Source organism: Myotis brandtii, unplaced genomic scaffold (genome assembly GCF_000412655.1).
Source record: "Myotis brandtii unplaced genomic scaffold, ASM41265v1 scaffold460, whole genome shotgun sequence".
Classification (NCBI taxonomy): domain Eukaryota; kingdom Metazoa; phylum Chordata; class Mammalia; order Chiroptera; family Vespertilionidae; genus Myotis; species Myotis brandtii.
The window spans coordinates 207,688-229,474 of NW_005367588.1; the positions used below are offsets into that span (position 1 = coordinate 207,688).

A 21,787-nucleotide genomic window follows, 5' to 3' on the forward strand; every position below is an offset into this window, starting at 1 on the left:
GAGGGAGGGGCGGGGACGGGCGCGGCTGCCAGACTCGAGGTCTTTCTCCGGGAGCTCCTTGCGCCCCAAAACGCGCACTTGTGGGCGGGACCCGCCTGGAGACGTGACGTTCGCGGACGGCCCGCTCGGACTTGTTTTTCTGGGCGCAGTGAGTCAGCCCAGTCACACTCGGGAACCGGCGGAAAGGTAACAGCCCGGGGGGCACCCTCCGCGGCAGCTTCGTCCACTCGGGGAGAAAGGATGAGCCCAGGCCCCCTGGCCGCCCAGGCGGACCCTGAGGCGGACTCAGCCCTGGGCTGTAACATCTGTTTCAGCGTCTCCTCCGGCGGCTGAGTCCACCTTTGGCTCCTGGGTCTCGGGCTGCTGCTTGTCATGCTTTCCCTAGAAAAGACTGTCACTTGTTGAGGGCTTGCTGGAAAGTAAGAATGCTTCCGTTGGGATTTGTGTTCCTCAAACTAAAGTTAGGAAGGAATCCAACTTTTTTAGCTTCATAATTGTTCTTTATATACCAACACAGAACATTTTTTTCGTGTAAAACAGTGGTTCTCAACCTTCTGACCCTTTAAATACAGTTCCTCATGTGGTGACCCAACCATAAAAATATTTTCGTTGCTACTTTATAACTGTAATGTTGCTACTGTTATGAATCGTCATGTAAATATCTGATATGCAGGATGGTCTTAGGCGACCCCTGTGAAAGGGTCGTTCGACCGCCAAAGGGGTTGCGACCCACAGGTTGAGAACCGCTGGCCTAGAGCGTGTGTCTAGCTGCTTGGGGAGACGAGGGATCTTCCTGTGGCTTAGGGTTCTCTCCATTTGCTTTGAGTTGAGGACTGGATTTTTGTTGTGTTCCCACTTCATGTTTGCTCTTTTTTATTGTGCTTGATTCTCTCCCTGTATCTGTCTGCAGTAGAACTTTAAACAAAGAAAAGTGGGAGGGCAGCTAGGGATCATCTTTTTTTTTTCTTTTAAATATATTTTTATTGATTTCAGAGAGGAAGGGAGAGAGAAACACCCCCTACTGGGGATCCAGCCGGCAACCCGGGCATGTGCCCTTGACCAGAATTGAACCCAGGACCCTTCAGTGCACAGGCCAGTGCTCTGTCCACGGAGCCACACTATCTCGGGCGCAGGGGTCGTCTTTAGGAGATGGGCGGGAAAGGGTGATGTCCCCATCAGGCAGGTGGGAGTGTGGCAGCAGTGAAGACCCCGCTCTGAGCAGAGCCGAGTGGTGGCCGTTTCCGAGGGGAGGAGAGCCTGGTGGGTCTCGGGTTCTTCAGCAAACAGGACAGAAGGAATCAGGGAGCTGGTTACGGGCCTGGTGTCATTGAAAGCAGATAGTGAACTGGAAAGGACTGTGGGGCTTCCTGTCTTGATGCAATAGGGAATTTGTATAGATGAAGGGAATAGTGGGAAATGATGGACAGCAAAGATAGAGATAGGAGGGCGTCTTAGATTTATTATTATTCTAGCATTAAATAAAGTTTTCCTAAGTACAAAGAGTGTCTGATTTACTGGAGAGTTGCAAGATGATGACAAGAGGATTCCCCTACATACAGTCCATGGTACCCATTCCTAGGAGGGGCCCCCGGTAAATTTTCTGAGCCCCCCTTGAGGTGGTAAACCCCTTGTGCCTGTGTGGTGGATTGTCAGCTTACACATTTTTATGGAGGACTTTTGACTACTGATTTGAAGAGTTTGGATTTGATCAAAGTATGGGGGTTGGCAACCTTTCGGAAGTCTACTTATTTGCCCTCACCCAAGGAAGGCAGCCCAGCTGAGCTGTCAGCAGAGCTACTGGAAGGAGACCTCTGGAGTCCGAGGCTCTGAGAGCAAGAGCAGTGGGAGTGGGCTGGGTGTCTGGTGCCCACTGAGCTCTCCCTTTCTGATTCCGTCTATGTTAGAAGTAGGTAAACCTCTGCCTCAAAATTACACAGTAAGCCTGTCATTTATGCCTCTTCTAAGGAATTGTCAGCTAATTTCACATGTTATTGGAATTACTTGATGTTGACAAAAGACTAGAAGAAACACCTTCAAGATGGAAAAAGGACTTGGAATAGCACCAGGCCTCTAGAGCCCCGGACCACATGGCAGTGGATGGACTATCTCCAGGGTTTCCTGTGGGCACTTACTCAGTAAGTGCTGGGTGCCTCTGACGGTGAAGCTTTGTGCTGGGCTCTCAAAATGGAGACACCGGCCTTTCAAGGCTCCTGTTGTGTGTGGTTGATGCAGTAACGCCAGGACAGTGATTGGTGCTGCTCACAGAGGACACAGCGGAATGGGAACCAGAGGATGGAAGCTGAGAGCCTGGAGGAGGAGGGTGATTTAATTGGGGGAATGGGAGGAAAAGGCATCAGAGAGAAGAGCATGTGACGGTGTGGAAGGGCATGTGGTTAAGTGTTGCTTGAGCATCGGGTAATGAGACTGGAAAGTTAAACTAGGCCAGGTTTTGAAGGACATTGACTGCTGAGGAATTCGCGTTTAGACTGCAGGCAGTACAGCAGTTTGCGTCTCATGTCCCAAGACAAGATGATTAGGGGAGCAGTGTGGCACTGTGAGTGCAGTCCTAGGTGCAGCACTTCCATCTACAAAAAATCTTTCTGTGTCTCTGTTTCTAAATCTATAAAATAGGGATGCTATTGCAACTGCTCAATGGTGACTTTCATCTAGATGTTATATATATTTAGTCAGTGACTAAAATATAGTGAATTTTTATTTTACTAATAGTCATTGCAAATGTGATTGACAATTGACAATTCTGAGTTAGAGAATACGGTCATTTACCTCTTGGAACCTGTACTTTGAAACTGATCAGACCAAACATTCCTAGGCAACATTAAGTCTTCTACCCTAGAGGGTTTAAGACAGCGGTTCTCAACCTGTGGGTCGCGACCCCTTTGGCGGTCGAACGACCCTTTCACAGGGGTCGCCTAAGACCATCGGAAAACACATATAATAATTACATATTGTTTTTGTGATGAATCACTATGCTTTAATTATGTTCAATTTGTAACAATGAAAATACATCCTGCATATCAGATATTTACATTACAATTCATAACAGTAGCAAAATTACAGTTATGAAGTAGCAACGAAAATAATTTTATGGTTGGGGGTCACCACAACATGAGGAACTGTATTAAAGGGTTGTGGCATTAGGAAGGTTGAGAACCACTGGTTTAAGAAGTCAGAGTCATGTGGCCAAAAGATGAGCTATGTTCTCCAGATTACAGAGCTTCAAGATTCTAGACCCAGAACCCTTCCAGGAGAGTCACCCCAGCCCTTGAGGAAGCCGTCTGTGTTCTCGGTCAGCTCTGCTGGGGGCTAGTGCAGGTGTGCTGAGAGCTGGGCGCCTCTCCTCCTCTCTGGAGGAGGCTGGATAAAGCTGGGCTCTGATTCACTTAGACATAGTTGTCATTTATCACCCTGAAGTGCTCCACCCTGGCAGCCTGAACCAAGTGGATTTCTGAACCTCAGTGTTGTGGAACCTGAACAAGGGTCAGTGGCCCAGCTGTCCTCAGAGTCACGCCAGGCCCTTAGGCCAGCTAGAGGTCTTTTACTGGCTAAATGTGATGAACAGTTTGTCTGGCTAAAACATCATGTGCTGCTTCTAAATAAAACACTCAGTACTAGTTAAGGAATGAGTCTGGACTTTACGCTAAAGGCAGTGGGAAACATTAAAACAATGAAAGAGCTTTAAGTAAGGAAACTGGAGCAATCAAATCTGCATTTTAGAGGGGAAACCACTGTTGTGGTAGCTGCCTGGCAACAAGCAGGGCTGGCAGCAGAAAGATTGGTTGGAGGTGCTTACAGAAGATGGCGTTGATATCTGGGGGAGAATCTTGGAAGAGGAGCTGGGCAAGTTCAAGAGAGATTTAGACATTGTCTTCAGTAATGGTGGTCCTAATCGCTGGGCTTTCAAATGTAATCGTTCACTGTTGCTAAGTAAAGCTTGCCCCTCAGAAATGAATTGTGAAGTTTACCTACGTTTTGTATGTCAAGAGGGCTGAGATAGTGATGTCATTGAGGAAGGCTGACTGACTAGCCACCGGTCTCAGAATATCGCTTGGCTGTGGTGGTGGTGTTGCAAGACTTGAATTGTGCAGTTCGTAGACTGTTCCCATAAGAGATTCTACCTGGGAAGCCTGGTTATCAGCAGAAGGTTGCTTGTGAGTCAGCATGGATGTGGAACAAGGGGTGTTCCATGAACTCATTGGCTGGTGGGGTGATGCTGTGATAGCCTTTTCCCTTCAACTAAAAAGGACATACTACCGATTTGAGCTGGGAGGTATTTTTACTTTGAGTTGATTCTACTAGTTTAATTCCCAAAAGCTAACCTTATTTCCAAGTTTGGGAGGTATTTTAATTTCATTATTATGAATTGAATTGTCCTTTTTAAAAAATTTTTATAGTGTCCATGGGCTACTCCTCAAAAGACAATATCCTGTTCTTTGGCTGATGTCATGAGTGAGCAGTTGGCTAAAGAGTTGCAATTAGAAGAAGAAGCTGCTGCTTTTCCTAAAGTTGAGTAAGTAAAATTTAGAAAGAATCAATTTTGTCTGGCAGATTATAACAAGGTTCTAGGATTTGATTAGTGATTGTCATCACAAAGGATTAAGAAATACATTTACAAAAGCAATGCAGTAGAAAGAGCACCATCCTGGGAGTCCACTGATGTTTGAGTTTTGGTCCGGACTCTGACGACTTTTCAGTATTATTTTGGGCAAATCCCTCCATTTCTCTGGTTTAGTTATTGCAACAGTTGAACCAGATGGTCTCCAAATGATCAAATAATATTTTAATCCAATGCCTGTAGCTTATTTTTTTTTATAGATGCTCTCTCTCCTTTGATAAGAACAATGAATTCTGGGTCTTGGTATGGATTTCATATAGACCCCTAGCTTTCTCTCACAGCTTTCTCCATCCTAGTTGGTGCTCTCACAGGTTCCTGCCACTAATCAGAGGGTGCCTGGGCAGGAGAGGTGCTTTGGTAAAGTTTATCCTATTGTTCCTTTAGTACAGTTTTTAACAGTGAAAAAGCACATCCTACTCTCATAATTGGTAGCATCTGTTTACAGAAGCACAGTATGTTAGTTTATATTGCCTTATTTTGAATAGTGTTGCTGAAGGACCATTTCTTACTGGAGAAAACACTGATACTTCCAGCGACCTAATGCTGGCTCAGATGCTACAGATGGAATTTGACAGAGAATATGATGCACAGCTTAGGCGTGAAGAAAAAAAATTCAATGGCGATAGCAAAGGTACTATGACCTCATTGTGACAACTGCGTTGGATGGTAGAAATGCTTATAAAGTGCTCCTAAATAAGTTTTCAACTATTTTTGCCTTTTAAGTTTCCATTTCCTTTGAGAATTATCGAAAAGTGCATCCCTATGAAGACAGTGATAGCTCTGAAGATGAGGTTGACTGGCAGGATACTCGTGATGATCCATATAGACCAGGTATCAAGGCTTTTATTTGATGGGGCCATAGGAACACTAAGTTTTCCCATGAATCCTTATACTTTATCTTTGAAAAGCATTTGGTAATTTACTATTAGATTCAGATATCTTTTCAGACAATATTGAATTCAGCAATTTAGTTTTTGCTATTTTTATATACTTGTCTTTAGCAAAACCAGTTCCTACTCCCAAAAAGGGTTTTATTGGAAAAGGAAAAGACATCACCACCAAACATGATGAAGTAGTCTGTGGGAGAAAGAATACAGCCAGAATGGAGCATGTAAGTTACAGAAGGTGTTATCTCTGAGAATGTTACTAGAATGTTACTAAGTTAAAAACATGGGATTCTAAATACCTATCTTAAATTTCTAAAAATACTCTTCATCCTTTCTAAAGAAGTTTTAAATTATAATATGGCAGTATCATGAAAACCCTCAGCCACTAATAAGAATATAATGTACCACAATTAAATTCTACAATATTAAGAAAAATAGTTTGATTTATATTAATTCTAAAATTAAGAAGTTGTCTTAAGAAAGTAACATTTATTTTCAGCACATTATTTTTCATAAAATAGCACCCCTACCCAAGAACAGATAACAGTGGTGATTGGGGAATAACAAGAAGAGAGAAAAATACTGTCTACTATCCCCTTCAATAGTTTTTACAAGTTTTAGCTTATGCCTGAACTACCCCTGAAAGATCAGAAATAAAATGTAATTTTTTTTAAAAAAAGGGGGAAAAATAGCATTTTTCCTCTTTCATAAAAATTTGGTGAATATAAAACATTTAGACTTGAGGACACAAATACTTGTTACATAAACATATTATTAAATTCCAGAAACAGTCCAGATCTGACTCTAGAACAACCATGTCCAGTAGCACTTGTGACAGTAGAAATGTTTTATATCTGTGCTAATATTAGCCATATTTGAGAACTGAGATTTGGGTATTGTAATTGAGGAACTCAATTTTTTATTTTAGCTTAACTTTACATACCCACATGTGGCTAGTGGCTGCTATATGGAACACTGCAGCTCTCGAACATAATTGTCATGGAGTGGGCAGAGCTTGCTATACTACCCACTCCTCAGAAATAACTGATGATGAAATTATATTTCTTTGGTTAGATTTGGTGTAGTCTTTAAAATGTACTGTGTCCTTTGCTGATGTAAAAGCAAGGTACAAAGAAACGCTGCAGTGATTTCAGATGTGAGTGGATATCTTCGGTGCATAGGACAGGATAAACCTCTTCCTTGCTGCAGTTTCTGAAACAGCCCCCTCTCCGCTCTGTTGGGTTTATTAGTGAGTCCTTGTATTTCCTCTCTAATGCCAATGCGCTCTGCTTTCACAGCCTGTCTATGGAGTAGGTAACCTGTTTAAAGTATTCAGATGCTAATGCTTCTTTTTGGCAGTTTGCACCTGGGTTTCAGGTAGGAGATGGAATTGGAATGGATTTAAAACTATCAAACCATGTTTTCAATGCTTTAAAACAACATGCCTACTCAGAAGAACGTCGAAGTGCCCGCCTCCACGAGAAAAAAGAACACTCTACTGCAGTAAGTAATCTTAAATTTTTTTCTGTTTGGTATTTTTTTCACAAGATTGGCTTTTCAAATCTAAGATGTAAATAAACCCAGTATCTTTGCTTATTAGACTTTTCAGCTTTAATGTAATGGTTATTAATCACTTATTTAAAACCTACAGTTTAGTGGTCATAATTTGAACTGTATAGTTTACATTGCATACTAATATTCTAAGAGTCTAAAGAAATTATGACATATTTGTAATAATTTATAAGTCTCTAATGTTTTACATTGACGAAGACAGTGTCTAACATCTTGAGAATAAAGTAATTTTTAAACCTTTAGAAAAACAAACTAATGGTAAGTACACTGGGGGGATTGTTTAAACTTTGGAGATAAAATATGATTTTGACTAAGCTAATGTCTGAATTCTGATGATTCTTTTAGATATTAATTTTCAAAGACATTAGAATTAAAGTTAAAGGGATGAATTGTACCTTGATTGCTAATCTTAAGAGCCTGTTACAAGTTTTAAAAAAAGATATATATTTTGAATGTTTGTTATTAGCAACGGCTCAGATAATGTTATGTGGTGAACATTTTTATTCTTTGTGCCGTGTCTCTTGTAGGAAAAAGCAGTTGATCCTAAGACGCGCTTACTTATGTATAAAATGGTCAGCTCGGGAATGCTGGAGACCATCACTGGCTGCATCAGCACAGGGAAGGAATCTGTTGTCTTTCATGCCTATGGAGGGAGGTGAGTGAGCAAAAGACGGCACCATCATGGCAACAAAGCGTAGCTCCTTCTTCCCAGTGTGAATGGATTTACACAGAATCAAAGTTCACACCGCATGGAAAGCAGATTCATTTAAAAAGTGTTACCATAGAAAATTTAGACACTATGAGATTGTAGAAAGGAAAACAATCATCTTAATCTTAATCCCAGCATCCAGAGGTAACCATAAATTTTGTGTAAACTCCTTTACTCTTTTTCATGAATATACTTTCTACTTTATTGTATCATATAGGCAGCTATAAGTAGCAGAACAAAATTTGTACCTGGGTTTGTCTCAAAACCCTGGTTTTCCATTGTGGGGCCTTTGGGTACCAGATCGGAGGGGACGTGCTTCGTCAGTCACTGATGCCTCCCGTGTAGTTCGGATCCTTACTTTAAGAAATACCAGCTTTAAGTAATGCTTACATTGTTGAAGAAACGTCTTTTAGAGATCTTATGCTGTTTAGATCTTCCCCACTTCCCTTCTGTTACAAGGGCTTAGATGCGTCAAGAACTGCATGAGGAAGGTTTTTGAAAGTGGAGCCTGTTTAAAGAACATGCCAGGACTATGAAATCATCTGGTTACTTACCATGGAAGTCACAGCAAGACTTACTAGCTCGGCTACCTCTTTACTTTAACATTGTTTACAAACAAAATGTCAAAATAGATGACAGAAATTATTCTTGTTGTTTTAGGTTTAGAAAGTTAGTTCTGTGTATTTAGGGGATTCAGACAATTGTTGGTCAAGTCCTTACCTTAGGTTTTCTTTTTTAAATTTTATTTATTGATTTTAGAGAGAGGAAGGGGACGGGAAAAAGAGAGAGAGAAAGAGAGAAGAGAGACATGAGTCATTGATTTGTTGTTGCACTTATTGATGCATTTATTGGTTGATTCTTGTAAGTTCTCTGACTGAGGATCGAACCCAGAAACTTGGTGAACCAACTGAGCTACCTACCAGGGCAGGTTTTCTCAACTATTTAATCTCTCTTTCTAGGTGAAATATATACATGTAATCATAAATTGAATTATACTGTTAAGTTCCAAAAGGAAGGATAAAAATGAATGTTTTTCAAGTTATGTGATCTGGAGCAAGTTACTGCACCTCATAAGTTGACCCTTGCCTCATAGGATTTTGTGGGGATAAGTGAGGGTCATACCTGACAATACCTGGAATATGTTCATCTTAGTAAACATTTATTTCTTCCTTACTTTAAACTTTGTTCCCCTCCCTCTTTCCAAATTTAATTTGAGGGTATCCTAAGACCAGGCAGATAATAACCTAATGGCACAAATTATTTAAAATGAAAGATTGCCTGTGTGGTGGAAATGAAAACTTTACAGAAAGAATTAAACTGAAAAGTGTCCTTCATCTTACCAACTCTCGCCCCACAGATTTCTTCTCTAAAACCACTATTAACAATTTTTACTCAAATCTTCCAGAAATTTTTATGCATCTATTTCTTATTTGGTTACTATAAGAGAGATTATACTCTACGTTCAGAACCTTAGTTTTTCAGTAATATATCTGAGATCCTTCTATGTTACTGGCTTACATCGCCCATTTCTGTGTTAGTACATTCCACTGTGTGAACATATAGGAATATCCTTGTAAATCTACCATGGTGTGCTTTTGCCAATATATCCTTAAGCTAAATTCCTAACACTGAAATTTCTGGGGCACAGACTATGCACACATTTGGAAAACCTACTTCATTATATAACAGACTTTTGGCCTGGACACCCTGTTGCCCAAATTAGTCCATTGTATCAAGGTTTTATTGTGCTTATAGTTAGTAAAACTAGAGAGTATTTGGTTCTCTCCAAGTGAGAGTTGAATGCTTTTAAAAGTTTATGTTAGTTTTCTGTGCTACATAACAAATCACCACAGGCTTAGCAGCTTAAAAACAAGCCCCACAGATTATCTCCTAGTTTTAGTTGATCAGACGTTCAGGAGGGCCTGGCCTGGCTCCCTTCTGCCGCGTGGGTCCTGTTCCCTTGGCACAGGCAGCTCCTTGCGGCTGCAGGACTGGGTCTCTGCTTGTTGGCTGCAGGCGAGGCTGCCCTCAGCTTCTAGAGGCCCTGCAGCTCCTGGCCGTGTAGCCCTTCCACGTAGTAAGTAGGTCACGTCTTCTTCAGTCAGCTAAGCCTGCGTCTTAGTGCAGTGTCATCCTTGGCCGTACAATGTGAGCTAATGGAGGGAGTGGCTATGCCACCCGCCCTCAAGGGAGGGGATTATCCAGGTGTCCCCTTGGTGGGGCTGGGAAATTGGGAGCCATCCTAGGGTTCTGCCCACCACAAAGCTGTCCTGGTTTCCATTACTCTCAGGTTGGCCTTGTTATCAACAATTAATTGAATACAGTGGGGCCTTGACTTACGAGTGTCCCGGCTGATTTTTTGCTTTGAGTTGACAGAGTAATTTGAGTTAACCAGCTCCTTAACGAGCTCCTTAACGAGCTCGGTCTCGGAATGAATTAAACTTGTAAGTCAAGGCCCCATTGTAGTAACTTGTGCTGGGTTTTTTAGAGAATACGTGTGACATGTTTTCTACTCTCAAAGAACTTACAGTACAACCAAGAGAACATTACAGCAAGAATTGTTATGGTCAATAAAGATAATTACATAATAGAATACCCAGTATGTGAGTGAGACTTGCAGTATGGGATAAGAAAGAGAGAGCAGAGCAAGGTTATTGCCAGTCATGGTCAGAGAAGGTAGACCCACCCCTGTGTCACATCTTTATTTTGAAATTGGTTTACTTGTGAGCTGGCAATTTATACTGACTTAATTTTTTTCCTTCCACTTAGCATGGAAGATGAAAAGGAATGTAGTAAATTTATACCTACAGAATGTGCCATCAAGGTATTTAAAACAACCCTTAATGAGTTTAAGAACCGTGACAAATACATTAAAGATGATTTCAGGTTTAAAGATCGCTTCAGTAAACTAAATCCACGTAAGATCATCCGAATGTGGGCAGAAAAGGAAATGCACAACCTCACCAGGTAAAGAGACCCGTGTGCCGGGAGCTGGAAGTCAGCTTGAGTAGTTGCCTTTCTATTAGCTGCAAAGTTCTTCACCTCAGCAGCACTTCTGAGGATAGAATCATGTCCCGAGAGGCATTGCTGGCCTCCAATCTCCTGTACTGCTGAGCTCTCACCGCTGCCTTTCTTAAAATGCTGCTGCCGCCCTGTAGTCTTTAGTGTGGAGTTCAAAGTCCTTTTGTGGTGCGGAGCCTGTCTCTGTCGCCTGGAGCCACATGGCCTTCCTCCGATTCAGCTTCCAGCTGTGCTGGTTCACATACATTCTCCCAGTGGACTGTGCTCTGAACGCCTCCCTGCACTTCCACAAGCTGCTTCTCTCCTGAGACCAGCATGTCCCCACCTGCCTATCGGGCTGACTCCCATTCACCTGGCGTCCTAGCCTTCCTGATGTGTGTGCTCCCACAGCTCCTGTCCCACCTCTGCCAGGGCCCTGGGATCATCTCCTCACCAGTCTGTCCTTCCATGTGCGTTACCCCAGCTCATTGCAGGGCCTTGTTAGATGTTCTTTAAGTAAAACATTCTCTCCTGATCTTTACCTTCTTAATCGTTTCTTTCTGTACAGAATGCAGAAAGCTGGAATTCCTTGCCCAGCAGTTGTGCTGCTCAAGAAACACATTTTAGTTATGTCTTTTATTGGCCACGATCAGGTTCCAGCTCCTAAATTGAAAGAAGTGAAGCTCAGTAGCGAAGAAATGGAAGCAGCCTACCACCAAACTCTCCACGTACGTGTGCCCTCCAGAGCATTCACACCCGCTTCTAAAAATATTTCTTCTAGCTCTGAAAGTTTCCAAAAGTAGTCCTATTTTATGGTGATAGAATAAGGCCACACTGAAGTTTGTGAAGGAATGTTCACATTGAAGAGGTGTGTTTATACCACTGTGTGTGTGTGGAGTCAGTTTAGAAAATAGACGTATGAAGCAAGTGAAGGCTCGTTGTGAGCATCAGTGACATGGAGGCATGAAGCTGTTAAAACTTCATTAAGTTTGATGTAGTGCCTGCTTGGTTTTCATGTCTTCTTGAATGATACTGCTCTAAGTGCGAAAAAATTGCCTTTCTAGTTGGGAAATCTGAGGCAGTAGATTTGGACTCATAAGGAAGTGCAGCTGGGAACTAAAGATGGAGGGAGTGCATCTCCATTCAGCAGGCGTTAGGGTTGCAAAGACGTGTCAGGAACTTACAGAAGCTCTTCCTGCTTCGGGACAGCAGCTGCATTCAGTCTGAGGTCCTTCTAGCATAAGAAAATGCTCCCAATATTGTGATTTTTCTCTATTGTTGTAACTGAATAGTGGAGAAACATGAGCTTTTTACAGTCTCTGCCTGGTGCTCCAGTGCCAGTCAGCAGTTGATGTGAATACAAACGTAATTTTTTTAAGACCCAGCTAGGGAGATAATCCAACTTTCTCTGCCTCCAAGAGGACAACATCCAAAGGAAAATGAAATTCCTTTTTGGCTTCTTTTTTGGTGGTGGGGTGGCTGGGGAAGAGATGAAGTAATCCTGTACTTTTCTATTTGAATTCTATTAAGGCTGGGAAACAAAGCATTAACACTGATTGCTACGGTAAGGCTAGGGCTCACCACGATTCTGAACATAACACCACGGGATTCCTAAGGAAATTTCTCCTACTGTGTCTGGCAGGAAGTATTTTTTAGCCTTGGAGTTGTGTACATCCCGTAGCAGACTCAGGGAGCCCTTTGCCCTTTTGTGAAGGGTAAGCCTGGTCTCCTGAGTGGTGACCATGCCCGTGGCCGCTCTCTTACTCCTGTGGGATCCAGGTGTGCCCCGTGGCCTCCTGGCCTCATTGTCGTCAGGTGGACAAGGAGGTGGAGTGTCACACCCTGCCTTAAAAAAGGAAAGCTCGGTCCCGGTCTTTAACCTTGTCTTGACCTTCCTGGTTACTGTGGGTGAGCGTAGACATTTTAGTTGTGGCAGTGAATTAGAATGATTTCTTTTCCTAAATGTCTGCCTTGCCTCCTCACAGCTGATGCAGCAGTTATATAATGAATGCACGCTCGTGCATGCCGACCTCAGTGAATATAACATGCTGTGGCATGCTGGAAAGGTGAGGAGCATATTCTGTTAATGTTCTCATTAAATTACTTGATGTAACTTAGTGAAGGTCAGTCACTGTATGCTCTGTATTTAAATAGGTTTGGTTGATCGATGTCAGTCAGTCTGTAGAACCGACCCATCCTCACGGCCTGGAGTTCTTGTTCCGTGACTGTAGGAATGTCTCACAGGTAGGCATGTAAACTAATACGGTTTTTGCCCTGGCTGGTTTGGCTCAGTGGATAGAGTGTCGGCCTGTGGACTGAAGGGTCCCGAGTTCAATTCTGGTCAAGGGCACATACCCGGCTTCGGGCTCAATCCCCAGTAGGGGGCGTGCAGGAGGCAGCCAATCAATCTCTCTCTCTCTCATCATTGATGTTTCTATCTCTCTCCCTCTCCCTTCCTCTCTGAAATCAATAAAAAAAATATATTAAACACTAATACAGTTTTTGTAATGGGATGTAAGATTCATGTAGTTTTCTCACTCCTAAGATAAGCAAGATATTCTTAGAAAATGAAGGGTTTGGTTACTGGCTGCCTTCAAGATAAAGATAAAAAGATCCATTTGTCAGATTTTATTTTCAGCAAGAATTGATTGCATGCCTCACATTTGGGCCACTGAATTAAACTTGCAATAGAGGAAGTTTTTATTTTGGCTCCAAATATTTGAACATTCCAGTAGACACTTAGTACATGCAGAGTGTGGAGAGGCTGCAGCTGGCAGCCTGCAGGCCTCCTGGCAGGTGAGTGCCACTGAAATGAGCTGGTCTGCGTGACGTCCGAGGCACATGCCTGTGAGGCAGAGGAGACCTGAGGGAAGGTAAACCTTGGTGCTGAGTCGGGTCACATTTGTTTGCTGTTTCTACAGGAAATTGTTAGCAACAGACCCAGATGGTAATGATCTTTCTGAATAACTTCGTACTGGGAATAACTGATGTGTCTTTTGACCATTTTAATTCATGGGATTTAGTGAATGTTTTGAGTCTGCAAACAGTTTTATAAAGCACTCATTTTTACAGCTTTAGAAGGTGCACACTTAACCCAGCTATAGACTGTGACAAACTTAACTGGGCAGACGGTGGGTGTGTCAGGACTGAGAACAAGAAGGGCCTGGACACAGCCAGCCTGAAATGGGGGAGCTCACAGGTGCCTGCAAGCGTGCCTTCCCTGTTCTTAAGAGAATTACTCATTACTGCTAATTACTGACTTCCTTATATTTCCTCACTAGTTTTTCCAGAAAGGCGGAGTGAAGGAAGCCCTTAATGAACGAGAGCTCTTTAATGCTGTGTCAGGTTTAAACATCTCAGCAGACAATGAAGCTGATTTCTTGGCTGAGGTAAGCTGAGCTGCTGTTCTCTCTGCTGGTAATGGAGACTGAATATAGCAGATACTGAAACCCAGAGTGAATTTTATCCTCCCTCCCCTCAAAACTAAAATGAATTTGAGATTTGTCTTTTCTGGAGATAGTTTTGGTCCTTTCCAGGCTTAAACCTAAGATAAACATAGCAAAAACATTCTTCCAGGAGTTCACGGTTTGATGGAGATGGAAAATAACACATTTCCCATACACTGTATTTACCCTATTTTACGAAGTTAAGTGGTAAACACGCTGGGTGATACAAAAATTAGTAATACGTGGTCCCTGCTTTTTTTTTTTTAGTATGTTTTATTGATTTTTTACAGAGAGGAAGGGAGAGAGATAGAGAGTTAGAAACATCGATGAACGAGAAACATTGACCAGCCGCCTCCTGCACACCCACCACTGGGGATGTGCCTGCAGCCAAGGTACATGCCCTTGACCGGAATCGAACCTGGGACCCTTCAGTCCGCCGGCCGACGCTCTATCCACTGAGCCAAACCGGTTAGGGCTGGTCCCTGCTTTTAATATAGAAAGTTAGCAGTGGCCATCCTTAGAAATACCCAGTCATTACAACATGGATCGATAAAACCATTAAAAAAAAATCTCTTTCAGAGAAGGTCTCTCAGAATTGGAACAAAAACTAAAAAGTGAAATGGCAGCTAATTATTCCCAACAATATACCAGAGCAGAGAATGATTATTATGGAGTCTAAGGTCAGAGAAGTTCTAGAAAGATGGCAAGTCTAGCGTCTCGCTCAGTACAGTTGCTGAGCAGGTGTTACTGTGGTTGCTGGAAAACCCTTTCCTGCCCCTGCACGCTTGAGGGAGCACACAGGAAGACATCGCTTGGTTCCAGTTGCTGACTTGATAGCTATCATATATGTATATGACACACTAATACGTAAGTCTGATCGAAGGCCAGCATTGTTAGGAGTGACCTTGGTTGTTTTTTTAAATATTTATTTCAGAGAGGAAGGGAGGAGAGCTAGAAACATCAATGATGAGAATCATTGCTCAGCTGCCTCCTGCACACCCCACACTGGGGATTGAGCCCCAACCTCCCCCAACCTGACAATGTGCCCTGACCAGGAATCGAATCGTGACCTCCTGGTTCATGGGCTCACGCTCAACCTCTGAGCCACACAGGTCGGGCAGGAGTGACCTCATTTTAACTGAGTAAACACTGGCTCAATCTGAAGTGTGGTTTCAGTGAAGTAGGGTTGACAAATGGATTGAATGTTAAATATTAATTTTGTAGATAGAAGCTTTGGAGAAAATGAATGAAGATCACGTTCAGAAGAATGGAAGGAAAGCTGCTTCATTTTTGAAAGACGACGAAGGTCCTCCAGTCCCACGCGACGCATAGCACCAATACCCGCGGCTCTCACTGGCGACCCAGCGGCGACTGCCAGCTGCCAATGCCAAATGAAGTTATGGGCAACTTGAGATACCAACACGAGGAGTGTACAATGGTGCTTCTGTGCTTTTCCCCTGGTAGCCCTAATGCCAGACGTGTGGAATTTTTAGCTCGGCATTGAGAGAATAAAATGTCACTACCTCTCATCTTATGAACAGGATAATATAATTCTTTAACAGCTACAGGTTATCTAGTTGAAATCGACTGGATTTTACAGGATTCGTGGTGTAAAATGTTTTGATGAGAATTTTTTAAAACGTGGGTAATGTTTTCAGATATGGGAGGAAAGGCCAGATGTTTACAAGGGAGGCCTTTATTGCCACCTACTTGCTCTGATACATCCCTGCTTTGAGTCTCATCTTTCCTTGAATATTTTATTGGCCTGACATTAGTCCTTCTCAGTTCTTTTTCCAGATTGTGACCATGATTCTAAAGGAAAATATCTTCTTTTAGTAGGTGTTTTAAATGGAAATCTGGTTTCAAAATGGCTGATGGAAATAGACATAAGCAAAATACTTTTTATTGGTACATCGTGAATATGAATTGAGTTCTTTTTCACGTTCATATCCAAGAAAAGGGTTGTAGGTTTCTGAAAGACAAATATATAAGAACTTAACCACCCAAATTTTTAAAAATTAACTTTCAGCATTTCTACATTTGGGTGAAAGGGATAGAGTGTGACGCATGGTGCAGCTGCTCTGCATTTATAAGGAAAATGTAAGCTATCTGGAAAGGTGGGATGCTAAAATTTAACCCTGTTTGTCAAAGTTCAGTTTCCATATCACTGAAACTCTGTACTTACTGATTCCTTTTGAGAGAAATATAGTCAGTCAAATGATGAACACTAAGTTTGAAACAAGTTGGGTACCAAGTTAACCTACTGATTGAACTCTCTGACCTCACTTTTAATAATTTTTAGACTGGCCGGATGCCACTTCTTAAATAAAGCACGCACTGCACTGGCTTTGTTAGACTGGAGTTCATTAACTACAATGTAATCATTCCTCCTATTGCTGATTTCAGATTGGAACCAGTAGAGACCCTGGTCACTGAAAGTAAAAGTCTAAACATTACTTACACTTGAAAGTTCCTCCTTTGACATTATTTTAAAATGCCAAATATGTTCTTCCTCGAAAAATACTTATTTTTGTTTCTGTTGTATACCTTTTAAGAGAAGTGTGATTTGGGGTCAATACTTATTACATTTCTTAAGTGTTTACTACTATGAAACAGATTTCAATGACTGGTGATTATTGGTTTTACAGAAATTTCAAAGACCTATTTTTAAAAAACCATTAACCATTTAAAATTTGTTTTGTTTTCTGACATACTCTGTTTGACTAAGAGCAGCAAACCGTTGCTGTATAGCATTCTTGGAGTGTGCTGTGAACATGCTTTTTAAGAAATTAAAAATGAAGAAATCATTTTAGAATTGGTTCTTTGTGTGGTTTCTTCCTGTTCCTTATATTAACTTAGGTCCTGTCACCAAGTTACCCTTTTGCATAAAAATAAAGCAGTACTATTTTAAGCAGTTTTTTCCCCTCAAACTTCTCATATTTAGATTTCACTTTTAAATTACTTCACATTACAGATAGGTTTTACCTTTCCTATAGCTCAGACAGTAAATTTTCCACACAGAGGAAAAAGAAAGTGGAAACTGTTTGCTAAATAAAGAATAAATACAAGCGGGGGAAAAAACCTAAAATATGGAAATAATATTTTGCCTCACTTTAATGAAAGTGAATAATAAAATAAGTTATCAAAACAAGGATGACTGTAGGGAATTTTTATCTCAAGATAAAAATGGCCAGTTTCCTCTTTATGAAAAGTCATTTTTTTATGCTTACAAAACTACGACATGCATAGAAATGCTACGTCCTTTGTATTCTAAAAACCAGTTTACAGCGTGGCGTACCTCCCTGCCATCCCCCCTCCGCATGTGATTCTCTTTGTTTTTAATCTTTGAAGGAAAGCAGGGCGGTGGGAGTGAGGCAGCTGACTGAAATGCTGGTCCTGGTAGACCCTCTCCAAGGAAGATGGAGATGGAGGCTGAGACCCCTTTTTGCTGTCCATTTGGGCTCTGGGCATCAGAGAAATTGTTGTCTGCGCCTTTTAAAATTCGGAGCTGTTCGTTTCCCAGCACTTTAGAAATTGGGTGGGAAAAGCTCATCTGATTGTATTTTCAAACTTCAAAATGTATTTTTGAAGAGACATTTTTTTAATTGGCATCTTAAAGGGATTTCATAAAAATTAGAGAATGATTTGTTTTGTAAGTTTATTTTATACTTGGAGACATCAATTTATTTGCAAGCAAGCTTGTTTTTACTCTTGATTTCCTATTTGTCCCCCATTAAAAAATATTACAAGGTTACATTTGGGAAAGCATTATTTTTGCTATTCTGGGCTTTCCAGCTTTCTCTCAAACATAGCTTTTTGAGGGGTTAAGATCAATATATTAGAAAGATAAAGTAGCAGATGGAGGGGGAAGGTGGGGTGTTCATTACAGAATAACAGAGAGCTGCTACTTAGAGCTCCATAAACTTTAAAAAACCACTCTACTGTCTTTTGGGACAGAAAGAACACAATTAGAATACTTGTCACTATAAGAATAGTTGGTCCAACCAACAGAGCCACCCAGCCAGGGCAAGCCTCAGACATACTGGTATTTAACAAGGGCCTTTGCCTGCTTGGAATGCTCTTCCACTAGCTTATCCACAAGTCTCCATGCTTCAGGTGTCTGCAAATTTCATCTCAGTCCATTAGTTACCTACTGCTGCATAACAAATTACCTCAAAACTTTGTGATTTAAAACAAACATTATCTCACACAGCTGCTGAGAGTCAGAATCTGGGAATGACTCGGCAGGGTGGTTTTGGCTCAAGGTCTCAGGAGGTTTCAATCAAGGTGTCAATGAGACCCTGGCTGGTGTGGTTCAGTTGGCTGAGCGCTGTCCTGTGCACCAAAAGGTCGCCGGTTTGATTCCAGTCAGGGTTCACGCCCAGGTTTCGGGTTTGACCTCCAGTAGTGGGTGTGCAGGAGGCAGCTGATCGATGATTCTCTCTCCTTGATGTTTCTCTCTCTCCCTCTTCCCTCTCCCTCTAAAATGAATAAAAACATGTTTAAAATGAAGATGTCAGTTGAGAATCGTGTGAAGGAAGGTCTGATTGGGAGCAGAGGACCCCCTTCCAAGACAGTTCCCTCATGCTGTTGGCAGAGGCCGCAGTTGCCCACTGGCCGGTGGGAAGCTTCAGCCCTTGGAGACAGCAGCCTTTCCAAAGCCCTCCTGAGTGTCCTCGACGCTTTCCCCAAAGCACTGATCCAAGGAGGAGCAAGGCAGGAGCCGCAGGGCCTTTTATAGCCTCGCATCAGAGACACGCTCTGTCCTTTGTGCAATGCTCACTACACAGGGCAGCCGCCAGCTGGGAGGGCCTGCAGTCAGGAGTGCCTGGAGGTGGCGGTCTTGGGCCCTCGGAGGTGGGCTACCACAGTATTTGAGCCTTTACGAGTATCACCGTCCCCTGGTTTATTTTTTCCGTAGAACTTATTTCTACCTGACATGTATTACTCATTTTATTTCTACTCACTAAACATTACTTGGTGAGAGTAGGATTGTTGCTAGCTTTATTCATTGCTGTATTCCCACACACTTGAGTAGAAGCTCAAATATATTTTGAATGCCTGAATGCATAAGCACGTGGTTCAAAGGTTAAAATTGGGAGCATTAGGTTGGAAATGACATAGACTCTGATCCAATTAGGAAAAGTCTTTACTAGCTGTGCTAGAAGGGGACACTACCTCCTTATCATCAGAGTCACGGATACAAGGGCTGGATGACCTCATGGTGGGTTTGTTACAGAGGAGCACGAGATGGCTACTTGGATTTGTTCATATTTATGGGCCTTTCTATGTCTTCTATTACCCTATCTTTCAAAACACTTTTTCTGCTTATGAATACACATGTATTTTTAAAATTCAAATAATGCCAAAGGTGGAAAAAAGAAAACAAATCACTCACAGTACAAGATAACCACCATCTAGCTACATTATACTGAATGCTTTTTATATACATGTATACATAAATGTGTAAGGACACATGCAGTCACGCAAAATACTCATGAAATGAAAAGGCTGCAAAATCAGGACACAGAGTCAAGATTTCCCAGTAAATATAGTTAACTTTTAAAAAACAGTTCCTTTTATAAAAATTACTCATGCTTACTTTAAAACCAAAAGGAATTTAGAAAGTTCAAAGAAGAATGCAAAAGTTATGTGAAAACTTGCCAAGCCATGAGAACCACTCTACAAATGTTGGTACCTATCCTTCCAGACATATAGTCTGAAAGAGAATTAATACACAAAGCAAAGAAAACCAGAAAAGCCTGTGTGATTTTATTAGGTTTCACAAACTGCCAGAAGCACCTTTTAAATCCCAGGCGTTACACTTCTCAACAAAGAACACATAAGAAAACAAACCAATTATGAATGTATGAATGACAGGCACCTTACCATCCAGGGGTGAGCTGACTCGGGGCTGCACTTCGCTCTCCCCTGCCCATTGGGAGCTCACCTGCTCCGAGGCTGGAGTGCCCGCTGGCCCAGCCGCCCTGACTGTAGCTCGCAATGCGTTCTGCGTGCCCTTCAGCTCTTACCTGTCCCCTTCTGCCGGGCCAGCCTCGGCCTCACTGGGAGCAGCCATCACGGAGTAGAGTGGCAGCCGATGTCAGGTGCTCCCCTGGGCTTCCTGCTCTCGCCGCCCGGGCTTCTCAGGCTCTGCTGCCCGGTGGCTGTGCAGCACCTCCAGGAAAGGCACAGGCCTCCTGCTTCCACAAAACAATGAAAACAAAGACCCTAATTAGTTTGTTGAATTGTTCCGTGTTTTACTGTTTCCAGAAGAACCAAAAACTGCTGAGGAACCATGAGGAAACCTTTTACGTTAATACTCTTCTAAGAAATCCTATCAGCCAACACCATGCACGTGTTCCCGTGGACCAGGGCCGTGTGCTGGCTCTGCCGCCCCTCTGCTCAGCAGGGCCAATTACACACGTGCCCTGCTGCCTCCGGCGAGCGCCCGCAGTTCAGCTGGTGACTCTGCAAGTGGCACACGTGGTCCCAGCAGCTGGGCGTGGGGCAGCGCTTTCCCCGTGGCGAGCAGGAGGCAGGAAGGGCAAGCTGTGCCCAGGCCCTGCAGTTTTCTGTTACATAAACATCACCCACAACTGAGACCATACCTCACGTAATGTAACATTAATAAACACAACGAACACATAGGCATTATTTTACCAAATCACAACTTAAATTCAGTTTAATTCTAGGGCACATCTTGGTCCCAGTATTTTATTTTTAAAACTGATGTTAAGGGCATTTCAATTTATATTATTAGCTCTGACCATAACAGGGACTGTTGTATGCAAAGCTTTTCAGTCACAATAAAATAGTTATGAAAAGGCAATAACTTGAGTCTTTTCCCGTTAGCTTTAAAGTGCATCATATTCCTCTAAAATATTTCCCGTGGTATACGTTTACTGTTTCCTTGTTTACTTTCCCTAATGTCTGTGCTGTACCTGTGTCCTACGTCCTTCCCTGAAAGGAACCGCCTCCTTATTCAACTTTCCAAACCCTGACCGGTCTCGCCCCGCCTCCAGGGGCCCCCCAGCTCCACGTCATAGTCCAGGCTCCCCGCGACCTGACTGCTGCTGGATGCACTTTCTAGAGCAGTGGTTCTCAACCTTCCTAATGTCGCGACCCTTTAATACAGTTCCTCATGTTGTGGTGACCCCAACCATAAAATTATTTTCGTTGCTACTTCATAACTGTAATGTTGCTACTGTGATGAATCGTCGTGTAAATATCTGATATGCAGGATGTATTTTCATTGTTACAAATTGAACATAATGAAAGCATAGTGATTAATCACAAAAACAATATGTAATTATATATGTGTTTTCCGATGGTCTTGGCGACCCCTGTGAAAGGGTCGTTCGACCCCCAAAGGGGTCGCGACCCACAGGTTGAGAACCGCTGCTCCAGAGGCACATCCGTGGCCTCCGGGGATGCCAAGCAGGGGCTTTGGGACTGTGTCGGTGAGGCAACCGCAGGGGGGCAGCTCACCCCCGGGGCTGCGGGGGGCCCCGGGTGTACGGACCGGGCACTGCCATCC

The 21,787-nt window shown here is 42.6% G+C and overlaps 1 protein-coding gene and 1 long non-coding RNA gene across 2 annotated transcripts in view; one reads left to right on the top strand and one right to left on the bottom strand.

Moving 5' to 3' along the window:
* Positions 1-2,072: 2,072 nt before the first annotated feature.
* RIOK3 (RIO kinase 3) lies at positions 2,073-17,062 on the top strand. The gene is made up of 13 exons (XM_005875405.2): positions 2,073-2,135; positions 4,413-4,528; positions 5,119-5,264; positions 5,357-5,464; positions 5,635-5,744; positions 6,880-7,023; positions 7,620-7,747; positions 10,571-10,768; positions 11,370-11,529; positions 12,787-12,867; positions 12,956-13,045; positions 14,083-14,190; positions 15,472-17,062. The coding sequence occupies exons 1-13, from the start codon at positions 2,088-2,090 to the stop codon at positions 15,577-15,579; spliced, it is 1,545 nt and encodes a 514-aa protein (XP_005875467.1). The 5' UTR covers positions 2,073-2,087; the 3' UTR covers positions 15,580-17,062.
* A 2,936-nt stretch (positions 17,063-19,998) lies between these two features.
* Positions 19,999-21,787, bottom strand: part of LOC106727658 — a 2,740-nt gene continuing 951 nt past the window's right edge. Inside the window, exon 2 of the long non-coding RNA XR_001363896.1 lies at positions 19,999-20,447. This is a non-coding gene — a long non-coding RNA (uncharacterized LOC106727658). The remainder of the gene's footprint in view (positions 20,448-21,787) is intronic.

What these genes read in the sequence shown, in the direction of transcription:
- RIOK3 (XM_005875405.2), top strand. Translation starts at nt 2,088, where the DNA reads ATGGCAGTGGATGGACTATCTCCAGGGTTTCCTGTGGGCACTTACTCA. An exon ending in TGATGATCCATATAGACCAG is followed by an intron (nt 5,465 to 5,634) that starts GTATCAAGGCTT and finishes ACTTGTCTTTAG; the next exon opens with CAAAACCAGTTCCTACTCCC. An exon ending in TTTCATGCCTATGGAGGGAG is followed by an intron (nt 7,748 to 10,570) that starts GTGAGTGAGCAA and finishes CCTTCCACTTAG; the next exon opens with CATGGAAGATGAAAAGGAAT.